Raw genomic sequence first — 22,560 nt, forward strand, 5'->3', positions numbered from 1 at the left:
ACTTCTTTTCAAATTTGGAAAAAGAAATTGTATTAAAAATGAGCACGTGCATAGATAGTTTTATTCAACTGCCATTAACATGTGTAAAAATTAAGAACAGTCGCTTTGATACTACGCCTATAATTTGCCTCAGAAAAATGTAATAAATAGGCCTGGGGTAAAAGTAACCCCGGGTATACTAAGGATATAATCGATGTTAGGGTTGAGTGAGTTAACTCACTCAATCCTAGAGATTTTTGCTACTTTTAAACATTGGAAAAAAATGTATTAAAAATGAGCATTTGCATAGATATTTTTATTCAACTATCGTTAACATGTAAAAACTAAATAACATTAGCTTCGATACCACGCCTAAAATTTGTCTCAGTAAAAATGTAATAAATAGGCATGGGGGAAAGTAACCCGGGGTACAATACGGATATAGTCGGAGTGAGCTAATGCATTTTTTTCTAAAATCTTTCAATTCTTTAAAAATTACGTGAGCTTCCGGCAACGCTTAACTTTTTTTTCGCCAGTATTGAAGATATTATCAGGGATTTCAGGAAATCTTGTGATGGAAAAAAACAAAAGTAAAAATGCCGGAAGGTGGACTTGAAAACTAGTTCACCTACTTTACGGTTCAATGACTTTCTTTGCTGTCGTTCAACTTTAAAATTGAGCTTTTATATAGCGCAACATCCACTAAACCTGCTCAAAGCGCTTTACAAGGGGTCCATGACCAACAGCAGCATGTAACATTTAGAACAAGACATTGCCGCTTGATAGGCGATATTACAATTTTTCCGGGCAGAGACGACGCTGTTAACGGCCAGGTACTTATTTTACACCCGAGTACGGTGAGAGAATGTGAATAAAGAGCCTTTTCCATGGACTCAACTATGCCCCGAACGAGGCTCGAACTCAAGACCTTCCGATCCGAAAGCGAGTGTCATACCACTTGACCACATAGGCCCATTATTACGGTTCAATGACTTTTCTTTGCAGTCATTCATCCGTATCCTAACTGCCCAGACAAATGTGCTAACTTTTCTCGAGAATTAATTTTTTTTTTAATAATGCCGAGTATGCAAAAGTGATTTTGTTTTATTGTTATTCACATCCATAATTTGAATTAAATCGATTATATGATATTCATTTCATATCGCGTGATAATCGAATCGATTTATCGATCCAGTAATCTCTGAAACCTCTCCGTGTAATCCCATAATACCCCTTAAAAATGGCGTCATTTTATCGTTATATCGATATTTTCCAAGTGCTTAAATAACAAAAATGCAGTAAATAATATCCGAAACAAAAGATTTTAATGAAATGTAAACAAAATATCTGAACAAAATCGCCTTGAGAAAATGTCAGAAAATGTGCGAGAAGCACGTGGTATGTTAAACCTTACTTACTTACTTACTTACTTACTTACTTACTTACTTACTTACTTACTTACTTACTTACTTACTTACTTACATACATACTTACTTACTTACTTACTTACTTACTTACTTACTTACTTACTTACTTACTTACTTACTTACTTACTTACTTACTTACTCACTCACTTACTTACTTACTTACTTACTTACTTACTCACTCACTTACTTACCTACTTACTTACTTACCTATTTACTTACTTACTTACAAAGTTTTAATGTCGAAGACTTACTCATGAAGTTTGAAATTGTATACACTAGTCTGATGTCACGTCCGCCTAGCAACCAAAGCTTGGTTCTAAACAAAGAAAATCGGTACTTTGTATTCTTCATGCTGGCTAGAACTTTTCCACATGTCATGTGATCAGAATGTATAAAAGTCAAACCATGATCAGATTTATAATGTTATTCTCCTCTGGATACACTTTTATGCTTGTCGGATAAGTATTTCACAAGGATGTCCGCCATTGTTCCGATAGTTTAGAACCAGTTACTAAGTTACTATGCGACACTATGCGTCATTACGAGGGAAGCGGCGTCACGACTATTGAAGCCAAAAGTTCATCAAAGTTCATGGGGTCAGCGTGGTTCAGCGGTACGGTCTTTGCATCCTTCGTACCTGAAAGGTACCGAGTTCGATCACCCGCCGCAGCGCTGTGTGACCTTGAGCAAGTCACCTCGCCCTAGCTGAATTTGCGGCGCCGCACTGCGGCTAACCCCTGGGTTATTCCAGTCTTCCCTTGGAATAGACCCTAGAGAATAATTTCCCTTCTGGGATGATGAATAAAGGGAATTTTATTTTATTATTTATTGTAATTATTTGTGCGGCTATGTGGTCTAGTGGTATGACACTCGCTTTCGAATCGAAAGGTCCTGGGTTCGAGCCTCGCGCTCGACGGATAGTTGAGTCCTTGGAAAAGACTCTTCACTCACATTCTCTCACCGTACTCAGGTGTAAAATGAGTACCTGGCCGTTAACAGCGTTGTCTTTGTCCGAAAAATTGTAATATCGCCTAACAGGCGTCATGTCTCGTCCTAAATGTTAAATGTTGCTGTTGACCAGGGACCCCTTGTAAAGCGCTTTGAGCACGTTAAGTGGATATTGCGCTATATAAAAGCTCAATTTTTTTTTTTTGGTAATACTACGAATTTTTCGTAATATTGACAGGTCGTGTGCATAATATTTCCCGCAATCATTGACACGGAGAGCTTATCGTTTTTTTGTTTTTTTTTTTTAAGTTTGATCAGCTGGCCATACGTAAATCGTAAATCGCAGTTCGATTTTTTTATGCTATGCGTTTAGGTAAAATACTCACATCATCTGTCCGCCTGATGAACAGTTTGTACAGTAGTATTAACCTACTAAGCCCTCAAGTCTCCATCCAGGTTGCTTTGGGATTAACCGTCGTGGACATAATATATATATATGTATATAAAATAATATATATAATATCTATTACACATACTAGTGGCAAATTATGTAAAAACTAGACTCCATCAATTCTATTCATCTAGGGAACAAATTAGTACATACGTTCTATAGAATTATAATATTAAAGTACCAACTACAACAAAAAAAAAGCCTTCCAACCCCCCCCCCCCCCCCCCCTAATTACAAAACAAAACAAAACAACAACAAAATAAATTAATTAAAAAACGAGCTAAAACAAACAAAAATAAATAAATAAATAAAATAAATAAACGGCAACCAAAGCTTAAGCATTTACTATATTCACTAACCCTGCTCAAAGCGCTTTACAAGAGGTCTTTAGCTAACAGTAACACTTAACATGTAGGACGAGACAATGATTTTTACCCCCGACAGATACAACCTTGTCCCTTGCCAGGTACTCATTATACACCAGAGACAATGCGAGTAAAGAACCTTTTCCAAGAACTCAACTATGTGCCGCTTAGAGCAGGACTCGAACCCAGGATCTACAGATCCGAACGCGAGTGTCATCCCACTAGACCAAATTATAGATGCTGTGCCCTTGTCTAAGAAACTCACAACATTGCCATCCGGAAATATAAGGGACCACACACAAAAGTATGCGTAACATGAATGACGTCAACTGCGTTCCATCTGTAGCCGCACCACTTTGGCGTCAGCCGCAGAGCAGCTCCCCAAGACAAAGTGAGTAGGGCGTGTCAACTTACTCGAGGTCACACATCGCACTGTGATTCGAACTCGCTGCTGCTTGGCATAGCATACATGCCCCATACACAATGACTCCGTTAGTTCCAGACCTTTCTTAGAATTAAGGAGGATCTTTTCTTTGATCCTCGTTGATTTTTACGACAGTTCCACCATCCCCCCCCCCCTTCTCGCCTCTTTCAACCCCCCCCCCCCTCCCACACACAAACACAAACACATTAGACAATAACTTCCTGGTTCACAGGTTTAAATTATTGCTTTATGTCTTAGCGACGTGTGTGTGTGTGTGTGTGTGTGTGCGTGTGTGTGTGTGTCAGTGTGTTTGACTGTCTCGATGATTAATCCAGGTAACAATGTGAAATTCGATATTTTATCGATCATTATTTTTATCGACTTGATTGATCGTGCATTTTAAAATATATTTTTTTTTGGATGAGTCAATGTCTGTGAATTTAGAATTTAGAATTAATACAAGATACGATAGATTAAATGACAAATTATGATGATGATGATAATAGTAATAGTAATAATAATATAGAACTGTAAATTCTCAGTCAATTAACTGAAATCAGTCAATTCGTCAAATTCAAATATTTTAAAAAAGGAAAGAAAGAATTCGTGAATCGTAGTCGAATGACCGTAAAGTAATTAGGAATGTTCCACAGCTCTACGATTAGCTCATAGATATATTGCCAAGGCTAAGTGACGCTTTTTAGAATTGCTGTGTCTGAACACATCCCAGTGTATTTTCACACAGCCTTCGTGAAATTATTTTTTCACTTTCCAAATCTGTCGTGATCACAATGGTAGCCAATTTTAACTGGTTCGTCTCAGCCAAAATTGACCACATTTACCAAAATTGACCACATTTACCTGGTGAAGAGTAAAAGTCTGAAAAAGTAAAATGCGAACGCCGGAAGTGCGTTATGTAGACATCTTCAAATCGAAAGTTATATGATTGCTACAAAGCACATCTCGATTGCCTCACATTGTAAGCAAACTGATTGACTGTTTGTAGTTTCTTCACTGACTGGGTACCTAATTATAAGGAACAATGGTAAGTAGCCTGATTAATTCCGGCGAAAATTAGTTTTCTGCCATTGTTTTGCTCAAGCGAGCTTACTGTTTATTATTCATTTCGATTCTTTGGAATTTTCCGCTACGAATTACGAAGAGTTTCAGTCAATTTTTATAGAGCTGATTTACAGGTCTAAATAATAATGATGATGATGATGATGATGATGATGATGATGATGATGATGATGATGATGATGATGATGATGATGATGATGATAATAATAAAAACACAAGAACCGCCATCTGACGTATTCAATGGAGCGTTTCTAGACATAGATGACATAAGATCGACATGGTAATTTATTATGGACGAACACCAAACAAATCTCACCTTTCTGCACTTCCTGACTGGTTGGTTCCAAACGACTTATAGATAGTTTGAAGTTGACGTCACTGAAGTCTTTGTTATTGTTTTTTGACATCCGCGTTTATGAGTAATTCTCACTAAATTGACTAAACCATACTATAAACGATCATGGTTACACAGAGTTTTGTGTGTTGGTCCGTTATACTTTCGGATGGCAATGTTATGAGCTTCGTAGCCAAGAGCATACTATCTATACATATAATAATAAGTGCACATCTGACATCCTAACCCACTTATGGGCCTATTTTAACATTGTTGTCATGGACAATATTTTGCGTCATTTTTTGAGATGTCCATTACAACCATGAGCCCATAATGAATTCACAGTGTTGAACAGGCGGTCTTTTAGGTCTTTAGCGCAGCGCTTTACCTGCGCCGTGGTCAAGAGGCCATTCACTCGATCGAATTCCCGGATTATCAGACCTGTAAATAAGTGAACGTCGGATTAAAACAAAAAACAAAACAAAAAACAAACAAAAAGCATTCTCTCTCTCTCTCTCTCTCTCTCTCTCTCTCTCTCTCTCTTTCTCTCTCTCTCTTTCTCTCTTTCTCTCTCTCTTTATCTATCTATCTATCTATCTACCTATCTATCTATCTATCTCTCTTTACGTAGAAACACGTTGAGACCGCGCTCTTGGTGTGGGTAACCATCATCATCATCATCATCATCATCATCATCATCATCATCATCATCATCATCATCATCAACATCATCATCATCATCATCATCATCATCATCATCATCATCATCATCGTCATCATCATCATCATCATCCAGATCGTGATCCATCACTAACAACTAAAATAACAGCAACAACAAGATCAACAACACAAACAACAACATCACCACCACCACCAGTAACAACTGCAACAACAACAACACCAAAACAACACAACGAACAACAACAACGCCAACAACAACGCCAACAACAACAACAACAACAACAACAACAACAGCAACAACAACAACAACAGCAACAACAACAACAACAAAAACAATTTCAAATACAGCATCATCATCATTTTCACGGGCATTGTTGATTGAAGTGTTCAAATTCGATTCAATTTCGGTCATAACACAACAGGTAGGTAATATTGCTGATTCGACAACCCCCCCCTTCCCCCCCCCCCCCCCCCTTCACCCTCTTTACAAACATATACACAATTCACAAAGACAAATAAGAGACACACATAAACACAGAAACTACACCCACGCATTCAGTGTGATTACAGAAGCCTTGACATTGCATATCTGATTTTGAATTGCATTGCAAATTATGTAATGTGTGTTATAGAGCTAGCTAGCTAGACATTAAAAAAGAAACATAACAATATGATGACCCCCCCCCCCCCCCAAAAAAAAAAAAAAAAAAAAAAAATAATAAAAAAAAAAAAAATAAAAAAAACAACAAGAAAAAAAAAACAAAAAAAAAAAAAAGAAGAAAAAAGAAAAGAAAAAAGCATTTGTGTAAACTGTTTGGTCAGTCACGTTTTATGTGTGTAAGTGTGTAGTTTATGAACGGTGCCATATAAAGCAAGAAAGAACAATACATCTGTTATATTCATTTTTTGTTTATTACTTTTTATGTTTACAGTCCTAGCTTCTATAGCAGCTTGCTATTATAATGATTTAATACATAAACGAATGTCGAAAATCAAATTTGATATATTTTGCCAGATTGTCCGACCGCCGAGCAGATGGAAATCAATACAATTCATTGGATGCATCTATCTGATACTTTGTTAGGGCACCCTGACATTCAGCCGAAAGGGTCAAGGTCACCCAGTCTTTAATATTGAAATAGATGGAATCATTCAAGTCAAAATAACATTTTGTTACATATTATGTAACATTATGTCATCGTGTTAAAAACTAGCAAAACTGAGTATGTGTGTAGATAGAACGAAGTTGACGTCACTCAGGTCTTTGTTATTTGCCATCCACGTTTATGAGTACTTCTCACTAAACTGTATAGATAGAATGCGCTTGGCCAAGGAGTTCACAACATTGCCATCCGGAAGTATAACGGACCAACACACAAACTTTGTGTAACCATGAACTTTTATAGTCTGGTTAATACAGTTTAGTGAGAACAACTCACAAACGCGGATGGCAAAAACAATAACAAAGGCCTGAGTGACGTCATCTTCGAACTATCTCTTAACTAGACTATAAACGTTCAAGGTCACACTTAGTTTTTGATGTTGGTACGTTATATTTCCGGATGGCAATGTTGTGAGTTTCTTAGCCAAGTGCAAGGCATTTATAGATAAATAAATAAATAAATAACAACCCCATCCCCCAAAGATAGCATTTATATAGCGCAACATCCACTAAAGAGGCTCAAAGATGTTCAAGGGGCCCCCTCCCCTAGCCAACTGCAACACTTAACATGTAGGACGCGACATGACGTCAGTAGGCGATATTTTGGACAGACAAAACTGTTTACGGCCATGTACTCATTTTACACCTGGGTACGGTGAGAGAATATGAATAAAGAGCATTTTCCAAGGACTCAACTATACACCGCTTAGAACGGGAATCGATCCCTGCACCTTCCGATCCGAGGGCGAGTGTCATACCACCTGAACACTCTGTCATAGCCGCTGTACTTACAAATATTTCCCTTTAATGAGGTCTAAGTCGCATCACTACTGTTTCTTTATTTTAGTTGGAAAAAAAAACAAGAAAAAAATTTGAGCTTTTATATAGCGCAATATCCACTAAACGTGCTCAAAGAGCTTTACAAGGGGTCCCTGACCAACAGCAACACGTAATATACATAACGAGACGTGACGCCTGTTAGGCGATATTACAGATTTTTTTTCGACATAGACAACGCTGTTGACGGCCAGGTACTCATTTTACACCTGACTACGGTGAGAGAATGTGAGTAAAGAGCGTTTTCCAAGGACTCAACCATGCGCCGAGCGAGGCTCGAACCCATGACCTTCCGATTCGAAAGCGAGTGTCATACCACTAGACCATATAGCTGCACAAGGGTTAAAAGGGATTAAGTCAGGGTAGATAAACAAAATCCAATCTGGCACTTTAAGGGTTAAAAGTTAAAATACGGGAAATAATTTTAAAATAATTGTAAAGCGCTTTGAGCACGTTTGGTGGATATTGCGCTTTTTGATGAAAATATTATTTTCTGTATGAGTTATATTGGCAATTGCCTAAAAATAAACGTTTTAATCTCTATAAAAGCTCTTTTTTTTTAATTATTATTTTTACATGTAAAAGTACCGAATTGAGACACTAAGAAGCAGACGACATTCACGTAACATTTGGCGGATCTGCGTAATAAGGCAATGTCATTATGATTTTATTCCGTATTTACAACAAGCAGATGTTGCTATAAACCGAGTGAAAGTGACACGTGATGGACTGTCGGTCGTACATGTATAAAAAGATAGAAATCTTTATTATACAATGATCTATAATATTATATTAATCACATAAGATGCAAATCTAACATAATGCGTGCGGATATCGCGTCTCTGGTTACAATAACTATCCGTTAAATAGAAAATATGATATTGTAGGTTTCGTGTATAATCAAGTTCCGATAAAGTGCGAACGATACAGCGCCAGACAAAGCAAGATAGAAAATAACAATTGAAGAGCGGTTTTCCAAGAAAAAAAAAATAATTAAAAAAAAATCCCTAATTCCGTTTTTCCCCATATTGAGATATTGAGCATTATTTCCCCTAAAATATCTTATTCGGTCAATTATTTTATCATATTTAAACTTCAAATTCACACAAATATACGGAACTTTTTGTGTCAATTTAATGCTTAGAATAAAGTTTACGTTTCAATTTATCTCATTTATCTCATGGAGGAAAAATCTCAAAAAGTAGAAAAATCGACTTATCGAGTTTTGGAAAACCAGCCGTCAATTACACAGTGTATGTATCCAGTCCTCCAGAAGAGTGGTTTTACACTTCCAATCAGATTAGAACCATCACACTTTTGTTCCTTATTAGGAATGTAAAAGATTTCAAGTTGGCAGCTCTGTTGTTTACGTCATTGCCATCTCCAGACCTGCCAACCTGAAAATTAATAAATTAAAAAATTCGTAAGTTTTAGCAGATGAAAATAATTGTAGTCGCTCTTGATAGAACGAAGTTGGACGTCATTCATGCCTTTGATGTTGCTCTTTGCCATTCATGTTTATGGGTAATTCTCATTAAACGTTCAAGGTTACACATAAATAAGTTTTGTGTGTTGGTACCTTATACTTCCGGATGGCAATGTTGTGAGCTTTTTAGTCAAGCGCATACTATATTCAGTTAGTTAACTTTAGAAATCAACAGTTCATCGTCACAATGATTAAATAACGCTTCTAACACCCTTTCCTTGAAAGTAGGTCGTCTGGCATCAACTTTAATTTTCATTAATGACTTAGAGATGCTTATCAACTTCTGAAATTGATGCAAAAATGTCGTAATTCTACGAAATTTTCATAACAGTTAGGCAGGTCTGCATGAGACGCCAAATAAATACACATTTGACTATAATAATATTTAAGACAAACACTTGATGGGTGTGGCCTAAACCTGAATGACATTTTGAGAATGACTTTGTTTGGATTTTGCTTTTAAGGGTTTTACGGGGTTTTACGGCAAATTTAGGTCATTTCAGCGCCAGTAAAAAGGAAGAAAACGGGATAACTAAAAATAAATATCTAACAGGCTGTCTAGAAATAATAACAAAGAACAGAGTGACGTCAACTACGTTCTTTCTATACAAAACCAATGACACGTTCCTCTACCAAGCTTTAATTTAATCGTTTTCTTCCAAACGTCATCACCAGTGGCATTCAGTGAAGTCTATTTTTACGGGAACTCAACACTCTTGTTTACTCATCCACCCATTGATTGCCATTCAAAACAAACTCCTATTTCAATTCTTTATTTTGAGGACATTCTTAAAAAGGTTGAATTCAATACTGAGTAGAGCTAATTATTAAGCCAATTTTTTTTTATCTAAAAAAAAAAAACAACAAACAAAAAACAAAAACAAAAACAATAAAAACAACAACAAAAAAAAAAAAAAAACAAAAACAAAAAAAAAAAACAAACAAGAGGAAACATAAACAAACAAACAAGGAAACCAAAATCACAAACAATACAACAAAGCAAACCAAAAAAAAACAAACAAAAAAGAAACCCAACAAAACAAAACAAACAACAAAGCTAAACAAATCAAAGAAGCAAGCAAAAATAGATTTAAAGATTTTTCAACAACAAAACTCAAATCTACGAACATTTTTTTCATTATATTATTTAGAGCCATTACTTCCTCAGAAGCTGGAGTTTACTTCGTTTCTGAAGAGAGAGAGAGAGAGAGAGAGAGAGAGAGAGAGAGAGAGAGAGAGAGAGAGAGAGAGAGAGAGAGAGAGAGAGAAGAGAGAGAGAGAGAGAGAGAGAGAGAGAGAGAGAGAATTTGTGTGTGGATGTGTGTGTGTGTGTGAGAGAGAGAGAGAGAGAGAGAGAGAGAGAGAGAGAGGGAGAGAGGAAGAGATGGAGGGCGGGAGGGATGGAGAGAGAGGGAGTGGGAGAGAGAAGTGGCGGGAAAGAGAGAAGAGAGAGAGAGAGAGAGAGAGAGAGAGAGAGAGAGAGAGAGAGAGAGAGAGAGATCGAGCGATGTTTTTTTTTTCTCTTTTCTCAAAGACAACTCCAACCAAAACTGCTGACTTAAAACACGGATGATATTACGCAGTTATTTCCCTTCGCTCGTCCGACTCTCATTTGCTTGGCGGGTATTAGTGTATCAATAGAGCGAGTGGGAAAGGCGTGTATATAAAGTTTAAAATATACTATAATTTTCAGTTCTATAAATAATCAAACGGGGGTTGGGGATATTGATCAGTCTATTTATATAGTGATAAATGTAGCTAAATTTTAACAACAAACCAATATAGGTAATGATTATTTATGACGACAATAACTTGATTCAGAGGTCAACTATAAATTAGAAGAAAAAAAATATTCCAGTTTTGAATTGAATTAAGAATTCATCTTTTTCTAAATCCCGTCTGATTTTGTTTCTTTTGAACATTTTTTATTGCTATTTGTTTTATTTTCTTTTGGCCTGGTTGACACACTCTCAAAATGTTAGTAAGAAAATGACATTTGATAAACGAGTGAATGATAAAGTAAACAAATAGAAAGAAACAAAAAAAAACAAAACAAACAAAACAAAACATCTCACAAATAACAACGGTGTCTACGTGCAATCAAGTGATGAGTACTGAACAATTCCCTTGAAGTATATATATATATATATATATATATATATATATATATATATATATATATATATATATATATATATATATATATGATATAATTAGTTTTTAGGCTTATTCATGTATGTAGATAATGACTAATATCTTTTAAATTCAAATGAACACCACAATATGGTAGGAGAGGCTCAAGACGATGACAAGAAGTCTAAATGAATGTAAGATGTAGGAATGTAGGCCAATGACTAAATTCAAAGGTGGGAATTTCCCTTCCAAAAAATCTCGAAAACACTACCTAACATTCATTGCATTGCATTCACACTCTCAAAAAGCCAACGCCTCCCCTCCCCCCCCCCCCCCCCCCCCCCCCCCCCGCCCCGCCGTCTTTTTTCTGTATTAGTAATAGTAATAGTATTAGTAATAATAGTCATAGTAGTCAAACGAGTCGTAGTAACAATAACAGACTCGATCTTCCACCAGATACCTGCTTTTCGCGCCATCTTTGGCCGCCAATTCAACTTTTTCCTCATTGTGGCCATTCACCTTTGATTCGCTCCACTCCCTTCTCACCCCCCCCCCCCCCCCACCCAACCCTCACCCCTAACCGTTCTTCCGCCTGTCGTAAAACCTGAAGTCAACTCCACAGACCATCAATGTCCATCCATTTTCCACACCTAGAAATGAATGAATGACAAACGTAGATAAACCTAGAAATGAATGAATGACAAACGTAGATAAATAGACGAAATAATGTCTTTATTCCCTGCTCATAATCCAACTCGCCGCTACTAGGTAACTCCAACTGCAGTACGATTGTACGTTTATTTGTAAAGAAAGGAACATTATAATATATCCGCCCACAACAATCAAAACACACACAAAACTATTCAACAACGCAATGAAATGGAATGGAAAGGACAGTGGCAGAACCAGTTCTTGGCTTGCGATACGTTAAGCTACCTAACTTGCAAATGATGATGATGATGATGATGATGATGATGATGATGATGATGATGATGATGATGATGATTAAAATTTAAAAAAAAAAAAAACATTAAAAAATAACTTCAGCTCTTATAATATAGCGCAATATCCATATAAAGTGCTCAAAGCGTTTACGAGGGGTCCTAGCCAACAGCAACACTTAACATGTAGGACGAGACATCCGCTTGTTTGGCGATATTACAATTGTTTTCTGACAGAAACAACGCCGTTAACGGCCAGGTACTCATTTTACACCTGAGTAAAGATGTACTCAAAATATTACAATGACATTAATATGACTGATCAAAACATATCCCCGTCTCGTTCTCCTCGCTACGCAGCTTTTTTCTTTTTTTTTTTTTAAATGTATTATTATTTTTGTTGCGATTCATCATTTTAACCAATTAATTGTTGTACTCTGTAAGGAAAAATTTGGCCAGAAAACTTGTCCTTCAAATATCCATCGATATAAATGATCCTCATCGTAACACAATCTCTCAACCCTGCGACAGAGGAAGACCTCGCAAAATCCCAGGTTTGATGGGTTTTTTTGCCAAGATGAGAGTACTTTAAATCGGTGGGTATATGAAGGACGAGTTTTCTGGCCAAATTTTAAAAAACGGGTCTTTCCAGAGTTCGGCGGTTAACTGGAATTATTATGTGATCGTCTTTGCTACTGTAAAACTCCCGTCAAATTTGCACCCAATGCCCGATCCCTCTCTCCTTCTGTTTGCCTGGCTGGAAGGCGACGGTGGACTACTGTAATATGGCTAAACACACACACACACACACACACACACACACACACACACACACACACACACACACACACACACACACATTACCAAGGAAGCGACATGGGTGGGTGGAAAAACAAAGTAAAAATAGAGCACCCCGACCCCGCTTTGCATTGTATGTAGCCAGCGAGAAAAACGAGAGGGTGGGAGGTGACCGAGCCTCGCCGTCGTCTGTAGACGGGCTGGTGTGTAGTAAAACACGAGGACGGGTGGAGGGCAAGCGTATCCGAGAGACCCACACTAAATTTCTCCTCCCCCCCCCCCCCCATCCTACTCTCTCTCTCTCTCTCTCTCTCTCCCTCTCCATGCTCCCCGCACCACTGTGTAATCTGTGCTCCGCACCTCGCTCTTCATCACGTTGAGTTGGTGTGATGGAAGCGGGAAGCCATCTGATTGGCTAGCGAGAAAGGTATTTCATGAATGTGCCGCGTTACCAGCTTACTCAGACATATCCTTGCGCATATAGTTCTATGTCTGACTGCAAAATAAACGTTTTTATAAACTAACTTTCAAATTTTTTAAACGTGTTTTATAATCAACAATATTCACAAATTATTTTTATTGAAAAGTTGAAATCTTTTAAACCGAATTTCAATAAATTATTTTACCCGCTATCGTTGCGCAGATGAAATCTGTTTGGCGTAGGAATCCTACACTACTCGTGGCCTGCTATGTTGTCGAGATGGTAGTAGTTTCGGCCTATGTTGTGCTTGTGAAGTAGAATCACAACTCGCCCATCATACCAAAACATTGAACGTGTGTCGTTTGGTTCTGTTGCCAGAGTAGTGTAGAGTGATCTTCGTCCCTTAAGACCACCTTCATCTGTTCAACAGTTCAGTTCAAGTCATTCTCAAGTGACTATTGGATTACTATTATTCATAATTTTGAATCATTCTCACTTTGTGATAGTGGATTACAACTCTATCTTCAATTCTTGATTAGGATTACTTCTTCACCAACGACATCGCCTTGTGAAGATCCACCTCCGTCACTCGTTTGACACTCGGAACTTAGCTTGGATTTTACTTATTCACAAACGGATTTACTAACTTACTACCTCGATCTGTGGATATTTGAACTTGGGACTTCGTTGTTATTCACGCTGGATTATATCCCTAGTATTTGTAATAATAATAATAATAATAATAATAATAATAATTCGTCCTTCAATGTTTTTATGATGTCAAAGAAAATAGGAGGGTCGGTCAGTAATTTATTTTCCTGCACAATGAACCAACAACCATCAGACGAACAACAGCAGCAGCAGCATCATCAACAACAGATTCATTATAACCAACAACAGATTCAGCATCATCCTCACCATTTTCATCATGCGTTACACAATATAAATAACCAAAATATCAATATGGGAAGTCTAAAGCATCCTCATAGTTATATACCAAATATCAAAAGTAAGTCGCTTTTATCAATCTGGATTGACAATGTAAATAACTGTGATCTGATGGTGTTCTGGTGTATTAACTTAAAACTAAAAATGTATATTTAGTATTTAGGTAGTTTTCGACATCAAAAAAACAAAAATGTCAAATACAATAGTCGCTAATAATAATAATAATAATAATAATAGTATTACTGTTACTTTTGATAATAGTGAAAGAAAGATAACAATTGTAATAATAATAATAAAGGTAAAATTACTATTATAGTCGTATAGTATCAATGAAAAGGGAATGTATTTATTTATTTGTCAAAGGTTGAATATCCAGAGTGGATTTGATTTAATTATGTTGTAAAATATTTTCTTCTGGGGGATAGTTTAAATTTATTAGATGTAGACATTGGACCATATACCATACGTGATAAGACGAAGACGCTCCTCCACTGCCGCCATTTTTTATGTGTTCAAAGGTGGGCGTAAAGTAAAGTCTAGCAAAGGCATCGAATGTACAGTGCGTGGTAAACAACATTGCTTGGATCGATATACGGTGGGAGTAGTGAGCCAAAAGCATCGGCACTACATAGGCTACACTGTGTCGTAAACAACGGTTTGATGTTGTTGTGAACGTCGTGGATGCCGTCGAAACGCGGAGACGGAGAATGGAATAAGGGGGGAGAATTGAAGAGAGAAAAAGGGAACAATTTACGATTATTATTTTATGAGTAAATATTTTGTATATTATGACCAACAGTAACATGCCGTGTCATGTCATGTGAGCACCTGCGATCATGATTATAATTTTATTATTTACATAGGCAAACAGTTTTGCAGAATGAGTGGGTGTTAAACTCAAGGATTGGTTTAAGATTACTTTTGATCTCCATTCCGTTATCATCATTGTCTAACACTAACATAACATCTGCTGTGTAAAACCAAAGCAGCGAGTTAAATCATTAGGTATAAAAGTGTCGTCATAAAATAAGCTATAGCCTTATCTTTATAAATGTTTCAGTTTAATATAATTATTGACATTATCTGTACTTGTCTTTTGTTTACATTATCAATGTTTCATTTCATTCACGGCCCGGGCACCCATCACAGTTAACATTATACTTTAGGCCACTTCGTCTTTTACCATTGGGTCGACTATTATTAATAGTCATTGGTGACAACAGATGTTTCCTTCCCATCACAGCCCAGCCTGGCCCTACACACGGGCCAGATGTAAAGATTTCGCTGTGATTATGCATCGGGATATAGAGTTAGAAAGCGTCTCGTATTTATGGTAATTTCCGTTTGAAATAAAATTAACTATCGATTTTGCCATGACGTTAACTGAGTGATGACGACGACTGCGAGGGGCGACCTTCCTGGTCTGGTGGTGGTTGTTGTATATTTTTTTTTTGTCGTTGAAACGATCGTGTTGATCTCAATGCGTTATTTAAGTAGGTTCGGTATTCCTGATATTTAAGAGGTAGCCGATTATATTCGTAATATTTATTTTATTGTCACATCGGAGTATATCGCACAGATGGAGTATACTTTTTTTTTATGGACCACCATTGGCATTTTTTTATCTGACCTCAGTCTTTTGGTAAAGATATTTCTTGTTCAAATGATATTTTTTTATATTACTATTTTTGATTTTTTTAAATATTTATTTGTTCATTTTTCAGGTTACAGACAAAAAGAAATGTTGGAACATTATTACGAAGTCGAAGATGTATTAGGTGCTGGTGGGTTTGGTACAGTTTTTAGGGGATTCAGGAAGAGGGACGGGTTACAGGTACGTCATTGTTTATCATCATTTCATCTTTATATTTATCTTGTATTTAATTAGTTAATTTAAAATACAATTTAAAATCTTATAAACTGTTCGTTTTGAATCTAGATTAACATCCCCCATATTTGATTTTGGAATTACTAAATTGTTTTATTATATATATTTATATTACATGCTTGTTTTGGATAGATAAAGTTATTGTATTTAATGAATGGAGTGATACAACTTTTGCAAAATACATTCAATTTTTGTGTCTTGTTTCCCTTGACAGGTTGCCATTAAACATATTTCAAAAAGAAAAATCTCATCGTGGGCGAAAATGGTGAGTATATATATCCTACAGTATGGTTGTCGAAGTCGGGACATTCTTTATTGTATAACTAGTCACGCACCGTCCGTGTGTACATTATTTTCGAGTAAACAACACTATGCATACATGAATTCTAATTTTATCTATCATGGTGTGTGTGGTACGACGATGATTTTAATGGGGTCACGGCTCAAGGCTCAATGAGCCGTATGTAATAATTAGGACCTTGCAGGGAAGAAGTTTGTTGGGTTGGGGGGGGGGGGGGGGGGGGGGGGGAGGAGAAAGGACGGACCTGACAGCGTCACGTAAGTAAAGCCCGTCGCCGATCTTATCCGCCTGTGTGTGTGTGTGTGTGTGTGTGTGTGTTCGTACTTTGACTTTGTTGGACTGTGGTCAAAGGGCAACTGTGTAAATATTGACCAGAGTGATAGTGGAGAAATTGTGTAAGACCCATACACTGCCTTCTGGTCTTGACTTTTCCCATGGGAAGGTTTTAGAGGTATGGCGGCTTTACTTTAATTTCGCTTTAAGTAGTTTAGTTTCACCTTTCAACCTGGAAGGGGGGGGGGGGGGGGTTGGAGTAAGAATAAAAACTTCGTTACTTCAATCTGCTTTTAGGTGAATTAGACTGATGTATGTGTTTCTAAGCAGCCGTCAACGTTGGTACTGTAAAAAATAGTGTCCCCCCATTGAATACGGATATCCTTAATGGCCCGATCTCCGGACTTGTCGCGTTTGGATGTCCATCGAATGACAGACACGGCATTGATGGATGTAACTGTGTACACACTCATCGCTGCCTGTTGCCTGCTACGTGCTCAACGACATAAAATGCAATGGTAGTCTGATAGCAAGTAGCCTCTGTCGTCGGCTGCATGCGTGCATCGGACTGACCCTCCGTGACCCGACCCGCGGTCAATGGTGATGGTGGCTAGTAAAATAAATGGTGTCCCAAGTTATATTATTGTCGCTTTAATTGAACCAACCGGACATGTCAGTGGTCAACTCACGGCTCTCTGTCTCGTCCTGTCCCGATTTTAACCCTTCAGACCCCACGAACGTCAATTGTGGTCATTGCCCACTGGCGGATGTGGACATCCACATCTCTCTCTCTCTCTCTCTCTCTCTCTCTCTCTCTCTCTCTCTTTCTTTCTCTTTCTCTCTCTTTCCAAGTAGTAGAAAATCACACTAAGACACCCATTTAGTCGAGGGATATTTATTTTATTTTAAATCACGACTTATTTCTCATTTCAATCCCAACAACCTTTTTGTACCAAACAATTCTATTCACGTCTGGACCGGACCGACCGTCTTCGTAACACCCACGCCGGAAGTAGGAGAAATAGAGAGTGGGAGGAAAATTGATTTCTGGATTTGACTATTTTATTTCCGCCCTGCCTGATACATTTTTCTGCCTCCTTTAATTTTTTTTTTTTTTTGTTTAAGATTACGAAATAACATCTCGTTGGTTAATTTGTGGATAGAAGGAAAAAGTCCAAGCCAAACCAGACTCTCTGTTTCCGATATAAAAAAAATAAATATATAAAGTCTTGCCTTCCTTTTTTATTTTCCCTGTTTCCGTTTTGGTCCTCGTCACCGGGGCAGCGTAGCCAACCAATACTGTCATCGTTCGTTCTGTTCGTCTTGTCTGTCTGTCAGTCAGTCTGCCCGGCAGAGCGTACGTACGTCGCCATCAATACGTCCAAAGCGCCCTATTGCCCCAAACTTGAAAGCAAGTAAACACGAGAGCTATTTCAGTCGTGGGAGAGACTGGCTTTATTTTGGGATGGATCTCATCCGCTTCCAGACATTATCGATTTCTGGCCTCGTTTGCCCGACTGATTTGTCTTCTAGCGAATTTTCTCTCCACCCGTTTTGCGTCCTCCTTTGGGATTTTATCATTTTCCCCCCGCAATTCGATAGGCAAGGCAGGGCAGGGCTGCCATGAATACCCCCCCCCCCCCCCCTGTCCCCTATCTCTATATTGCCTCTCCCCCACCATCTCCTTATTCTTTTCCAGATAATATTTCCTGGTTTTCATTTTTCCCCGATCCTGTTGTCCTGTTTCTATTTCTATTCCTTGGCGAGGTGATGGGAGAGGGTGTATTATTATTATTATTATTATTATTATTATTATTATTATTATTATTATTATTATTATTATTGTTATTATTATTTTTTATATTATTATTATTATTATTATTATTATTGTTATTGTTATTATTATTATTACGTTTAAAACATTAAACCCGTCCGGCGTATCTGGCCCAACAAACACAGCATTCATTATTTCTACGACTACCATCGCCTTTCTCGATCGTCGTCATGGCGGCAACCACCGACTGCCCGTGTGATCGTGTGAGAACATTCGTTGACTTACACCAGTTCCCACGGCCCATCGTGGTGTGTTCCACATCCGTCTGCCCTTGCTTGCGGCGGAATGACTCTGAAATTCACTCACCCTTCTCCGTATTCTTCTCTCTCTCTCTCTCTCTCTCTCTCTCTCTCTCTCTCTCTCTCTCTCTCTCTCTCTTCCCCCCCCCCCTCCCCTTCTTTTATAACAGCAGGTTCACATATTTTCGCACACACATGCAATGTCTCCCTCCTATCCCATCGTGGTGGGTAGACGAGATAACATTATTTTAGCATGGGTTATTAACAAAACAAAAAAAAAAAAACAGACTTTAATTGTAAATCCACAACCACTTATTTTAGTTTGACTCATATAAATATTGACTCGAGTTGTTATGCAATTATTCTATCCTTTTCATTGTTTTAACTTTATCATAATAACTTATAGACAGTATAAAAGCTTTTTTATAGTATAGATAGTATAAAAGCATTTTTGAAGGACTCGCTCATTGCGATTTGCGTCACGCAAATACGGATGAAAATATATATGATAGGATCTAAATCTTAAAAGGGCGGTTCACATACTTTGTCAATATTATTGAAGACTCTCTAGCTTCATATCTCAGCTTGTTTTTTTCTTTCTTTCTTTTTATTCGGCGTCGAGTGTTTTATTTAGCTCTTATTTTCTATGTAGTGTTTTAGTGCAAATCGTAGTAAACTTCTACAAGTAGAACGTAATATTACTACTATCACGACTGTTTGTTTCTGAGAGGTTAGTACTTGAAATCCACTCGCGTGCTTCTCGGTGTCTTCAACGACTCACCCTTCAATCGACTACTCACGACAACTCGGTGATGGTAGTGCCAGTTACTGAGGAGAAGTACTTCAAGTCGTGACCCCTACCGATGCACACCGGATTTTAGCCCAGTTTTGTGCACTTCTTCTTCTTCTTCCTCTTCTTCTTAAACTTTTGAGCGGGATTCTTGTATTTACTTTTTTCCTTTCAACATTGATATTATAAATATGATTGCGATTTACGTCACACGGGGTGATGATAGGTTCTCACACATAATCGCAATAAGCAGCTATTTTTAATGATCCTTGTTTATTAATTTTTTGCCAGCCAGTTTGTTCGCACTTGACTGAATCGAATCGCATTCTTATTGTCATCATTTATTTATTTATTTTAAGTCCAAAGATAAATGGGACGGTTTATTATCATCTATCTCAATATGTAACGTTTGATATCGGTATCAGTTTGATAACAGATGAAAAATGATCTGTGATCCCTTTGCCTGTTTAAATATATAATAATTAGGCCCATTTTCAATGGATATCTGGGTCAAGAGAGTAGGCATTCTGTATCTTTCTCCATTGATTAAATGGATGGTACAGGGAAGCGCGGAGTGGATATTATGATAGTGTTATTGTTATGATGAATATTATTGTTATATATCTTTACACCTTTTGTATCAGTCTCATGATAGGAGATAAATTATTATGGCTTTGTTATCAGTCGCGTGCGTGCGTCCTCCCGTATTTTGTGTCATCGTACACCGCCGCGAACTGTATTGTCATCGGCGTTCATGTTTGGTGCTTTGTTGTGCTTTGTATTGAATACCGGGTCGTGTTATCTTGATTTGGTGATGGTGGTACCTAAGTGGTACGTATCGGGTAGCTATACTCCGGTTGGTTGGGTGGTCACGGGTCTTCTCGTGACTTGGTGTGTATTTTTAGAGTGATAAATTAGGTAAAGGGGATGGAAATACGTAGCATGGATGGTTAGTGATCCAGTAGTAGTAGTTGTTGGACTTATGGACTCGTTCAAAACTCTGCAGTTTGGACTCTGGTCGGGAATTGTGTTATTGCTGTTGTTGTTTGTTTACCACGCCCCGAGCACCTGACTTCTCAAGGGTCGGATTTTTATGTAATTTAGTCATTGTCCCTGATTGGTCTCCGGTTCTCGATAGATAGTATATACCAAATATTAAATAATATGACAACATTCGTAATGGAGGTTCTCCATCTTGCAGTTGCAACGCACGCAAAGTATAACCCTCGCTTGCTGGGGTGTTTTCAGCTCTCCCCTCCACCCCACCTCCCACCACTCCTTTAGAGTTGTCTTGCTTTGTTGTGGCGTGTACTTGTTTACAGATAAACTTGAATGGCAGGTGTTGTGTGGTGTTAGCGGGCTTTCAAGTTGTTTCGTCACAAACAAAGGAATGCTTTGATATCCGGGGAATTCTAGGATTTAGGATTGTCCATTCATAATTTTTATATAGTGTAAAGATAGGGGGGGGGGGGGGGTATGACGAAGTTATTTTTTTTAGACGAGTTTGCAGTTGGTTGGGTAAGATGAAAAGGAAGGTTGTTTATCGGCATGCATGATATATTTTGTATGTTTTTGAAAATAATTTTGAATTATTATTTTTTTCAGCCTGACGGTTTGCACATCCCTGTAGAGCTCCAACTTCTCCACTGTGTCCAGCACGTCCCAGGTGTAATCCAGCTCATCGACACGTTTGAACGTTCCGACAGTTTCATCATAGTCATGGAAAGACACGAGCACGTAAAAGACCTATTCGACTATATCACGGAGCGTGGTGCACTTAGCGAACATGAAGCCCGAGCATTCTTCACTCAAATCGTACAAACAGTTAAAAGTATTGAAAAATGCGGTGTGTTACATCGAGACATCAAAGACGAAAATGTGTTAGTGGATTTAAAAACGAGGCAGCTCAAATTGATTGACTTCGGATCGGGGACGTTCCTCAGGGAAGCCGATTATGAAGACTTTGATGGTGAGTACTCACACGCACGCACACACACACACACACTCTCTCTCTCTCTCTCTCTCTCTCTCTCTCTCTCTCTCTATCCCATCCTCACGACGCACCACTTGTCTTCCCATCTTTGTATCATTAGTTATAATAATACAGTAATATGTATATATCCCATCTTCTTCACTTTGTGTATTTTGATAAATGTTACCTATGTTATTGTAACCTTGGGCAGAATTACTCACGGGCATGCAGCCGCACCTCAATCTACCTGACTCACCGTTGTGTTCTGTAGTAATAGATTCTTCCACAATTATCCAGGAATGACAGTTAACAAATTAACTCACTCTCCTTCTATTCCCAAGTTCTATTACTTCGATTTTTAAAGAAAAATGGAATTAGTTAAAGCAGTTGAATGATTTTTATTAAAATTAAGACTGTATTTTTATATTGATATGCATACCATGATAAGAATATTTCTTGAAAAACTCCAAATTTAGTACATGAATCAGCGATATTGTTTACTGGAATCCTGGTAGCAGTCATATCGAAGAACGTTTTAGTAGATTAATTCTGGGTTAAATTTTTTATTTCTTTGTTTGGAAACAATAGTTTTCGGAAGGGTTAATTTTCCAATACTGGCTACTGGGAGAAGCGAGTGGATAACTGCTCTAAGGGAGATCACCTGAGATTTCCAGTGGTCTGCAGCTCTATCTCTCTCTCTCTCTCTCTCTCTCTCTCTCTCTCTCTCTCTCTCTCTCAACTGTTTTGGCCATTCGTCCAATTCTTTGTATGTGTTTGTGTGTGTGTGTGTATTTGTACTATATTCGTATGTACCTACTTTATGTAAACGAATAGTTAAGTCAAGTTCG

The 22,560-nt window shown here is 37.8% G+C and overlaps 1 protein-coding gene across 2 annotated transcripts in view; it reads left to right on the forward strand.

Annotated features, from left to right (window-relative positions):
• The window catches only part of LOC144974753 (uncharacterized), a 137,514-nt gene that overhangs the window by 102,305 nt on the left and 12,649 nt on the right, over positions 1-22,560 (forward strand). For both annotated transcript variants that reach the window (XM_078917983.1, XM_078917982.1), the window contains 3 exons: positions 16,140-16,249; positions 16,518-16,568; positions 21,346-21,709. In XM_078917983.1, coding sequence (XP_078774109.1) covers positions 16,140-16,249; positions 16,518-16,568; positions 21,346-21,709 — 525 coding nt within the window. The remainder of the gene's footprint in view (positions 1-16,139; positions 16,250-16,517; positions 16,569-21,345; positions 21,710-22,560) is intronic.

Source organism: Berghia stephanieae, chromosome 6, assembly GCF_034508935.2.
Source record: "Berghia stephanieae isolate SIO BIC M18660-M18661 chromosome 6, UCSD_Bste_1.3, whole genome shotgun sequence".
Taxonomy (NCBI): domain Eukaryota; kingdom Metazoa; phylum Mollusca; class Gastropoda; order Nudibranchia; family Aeolidiidae; genus Berghia; species Berghia stephanieae.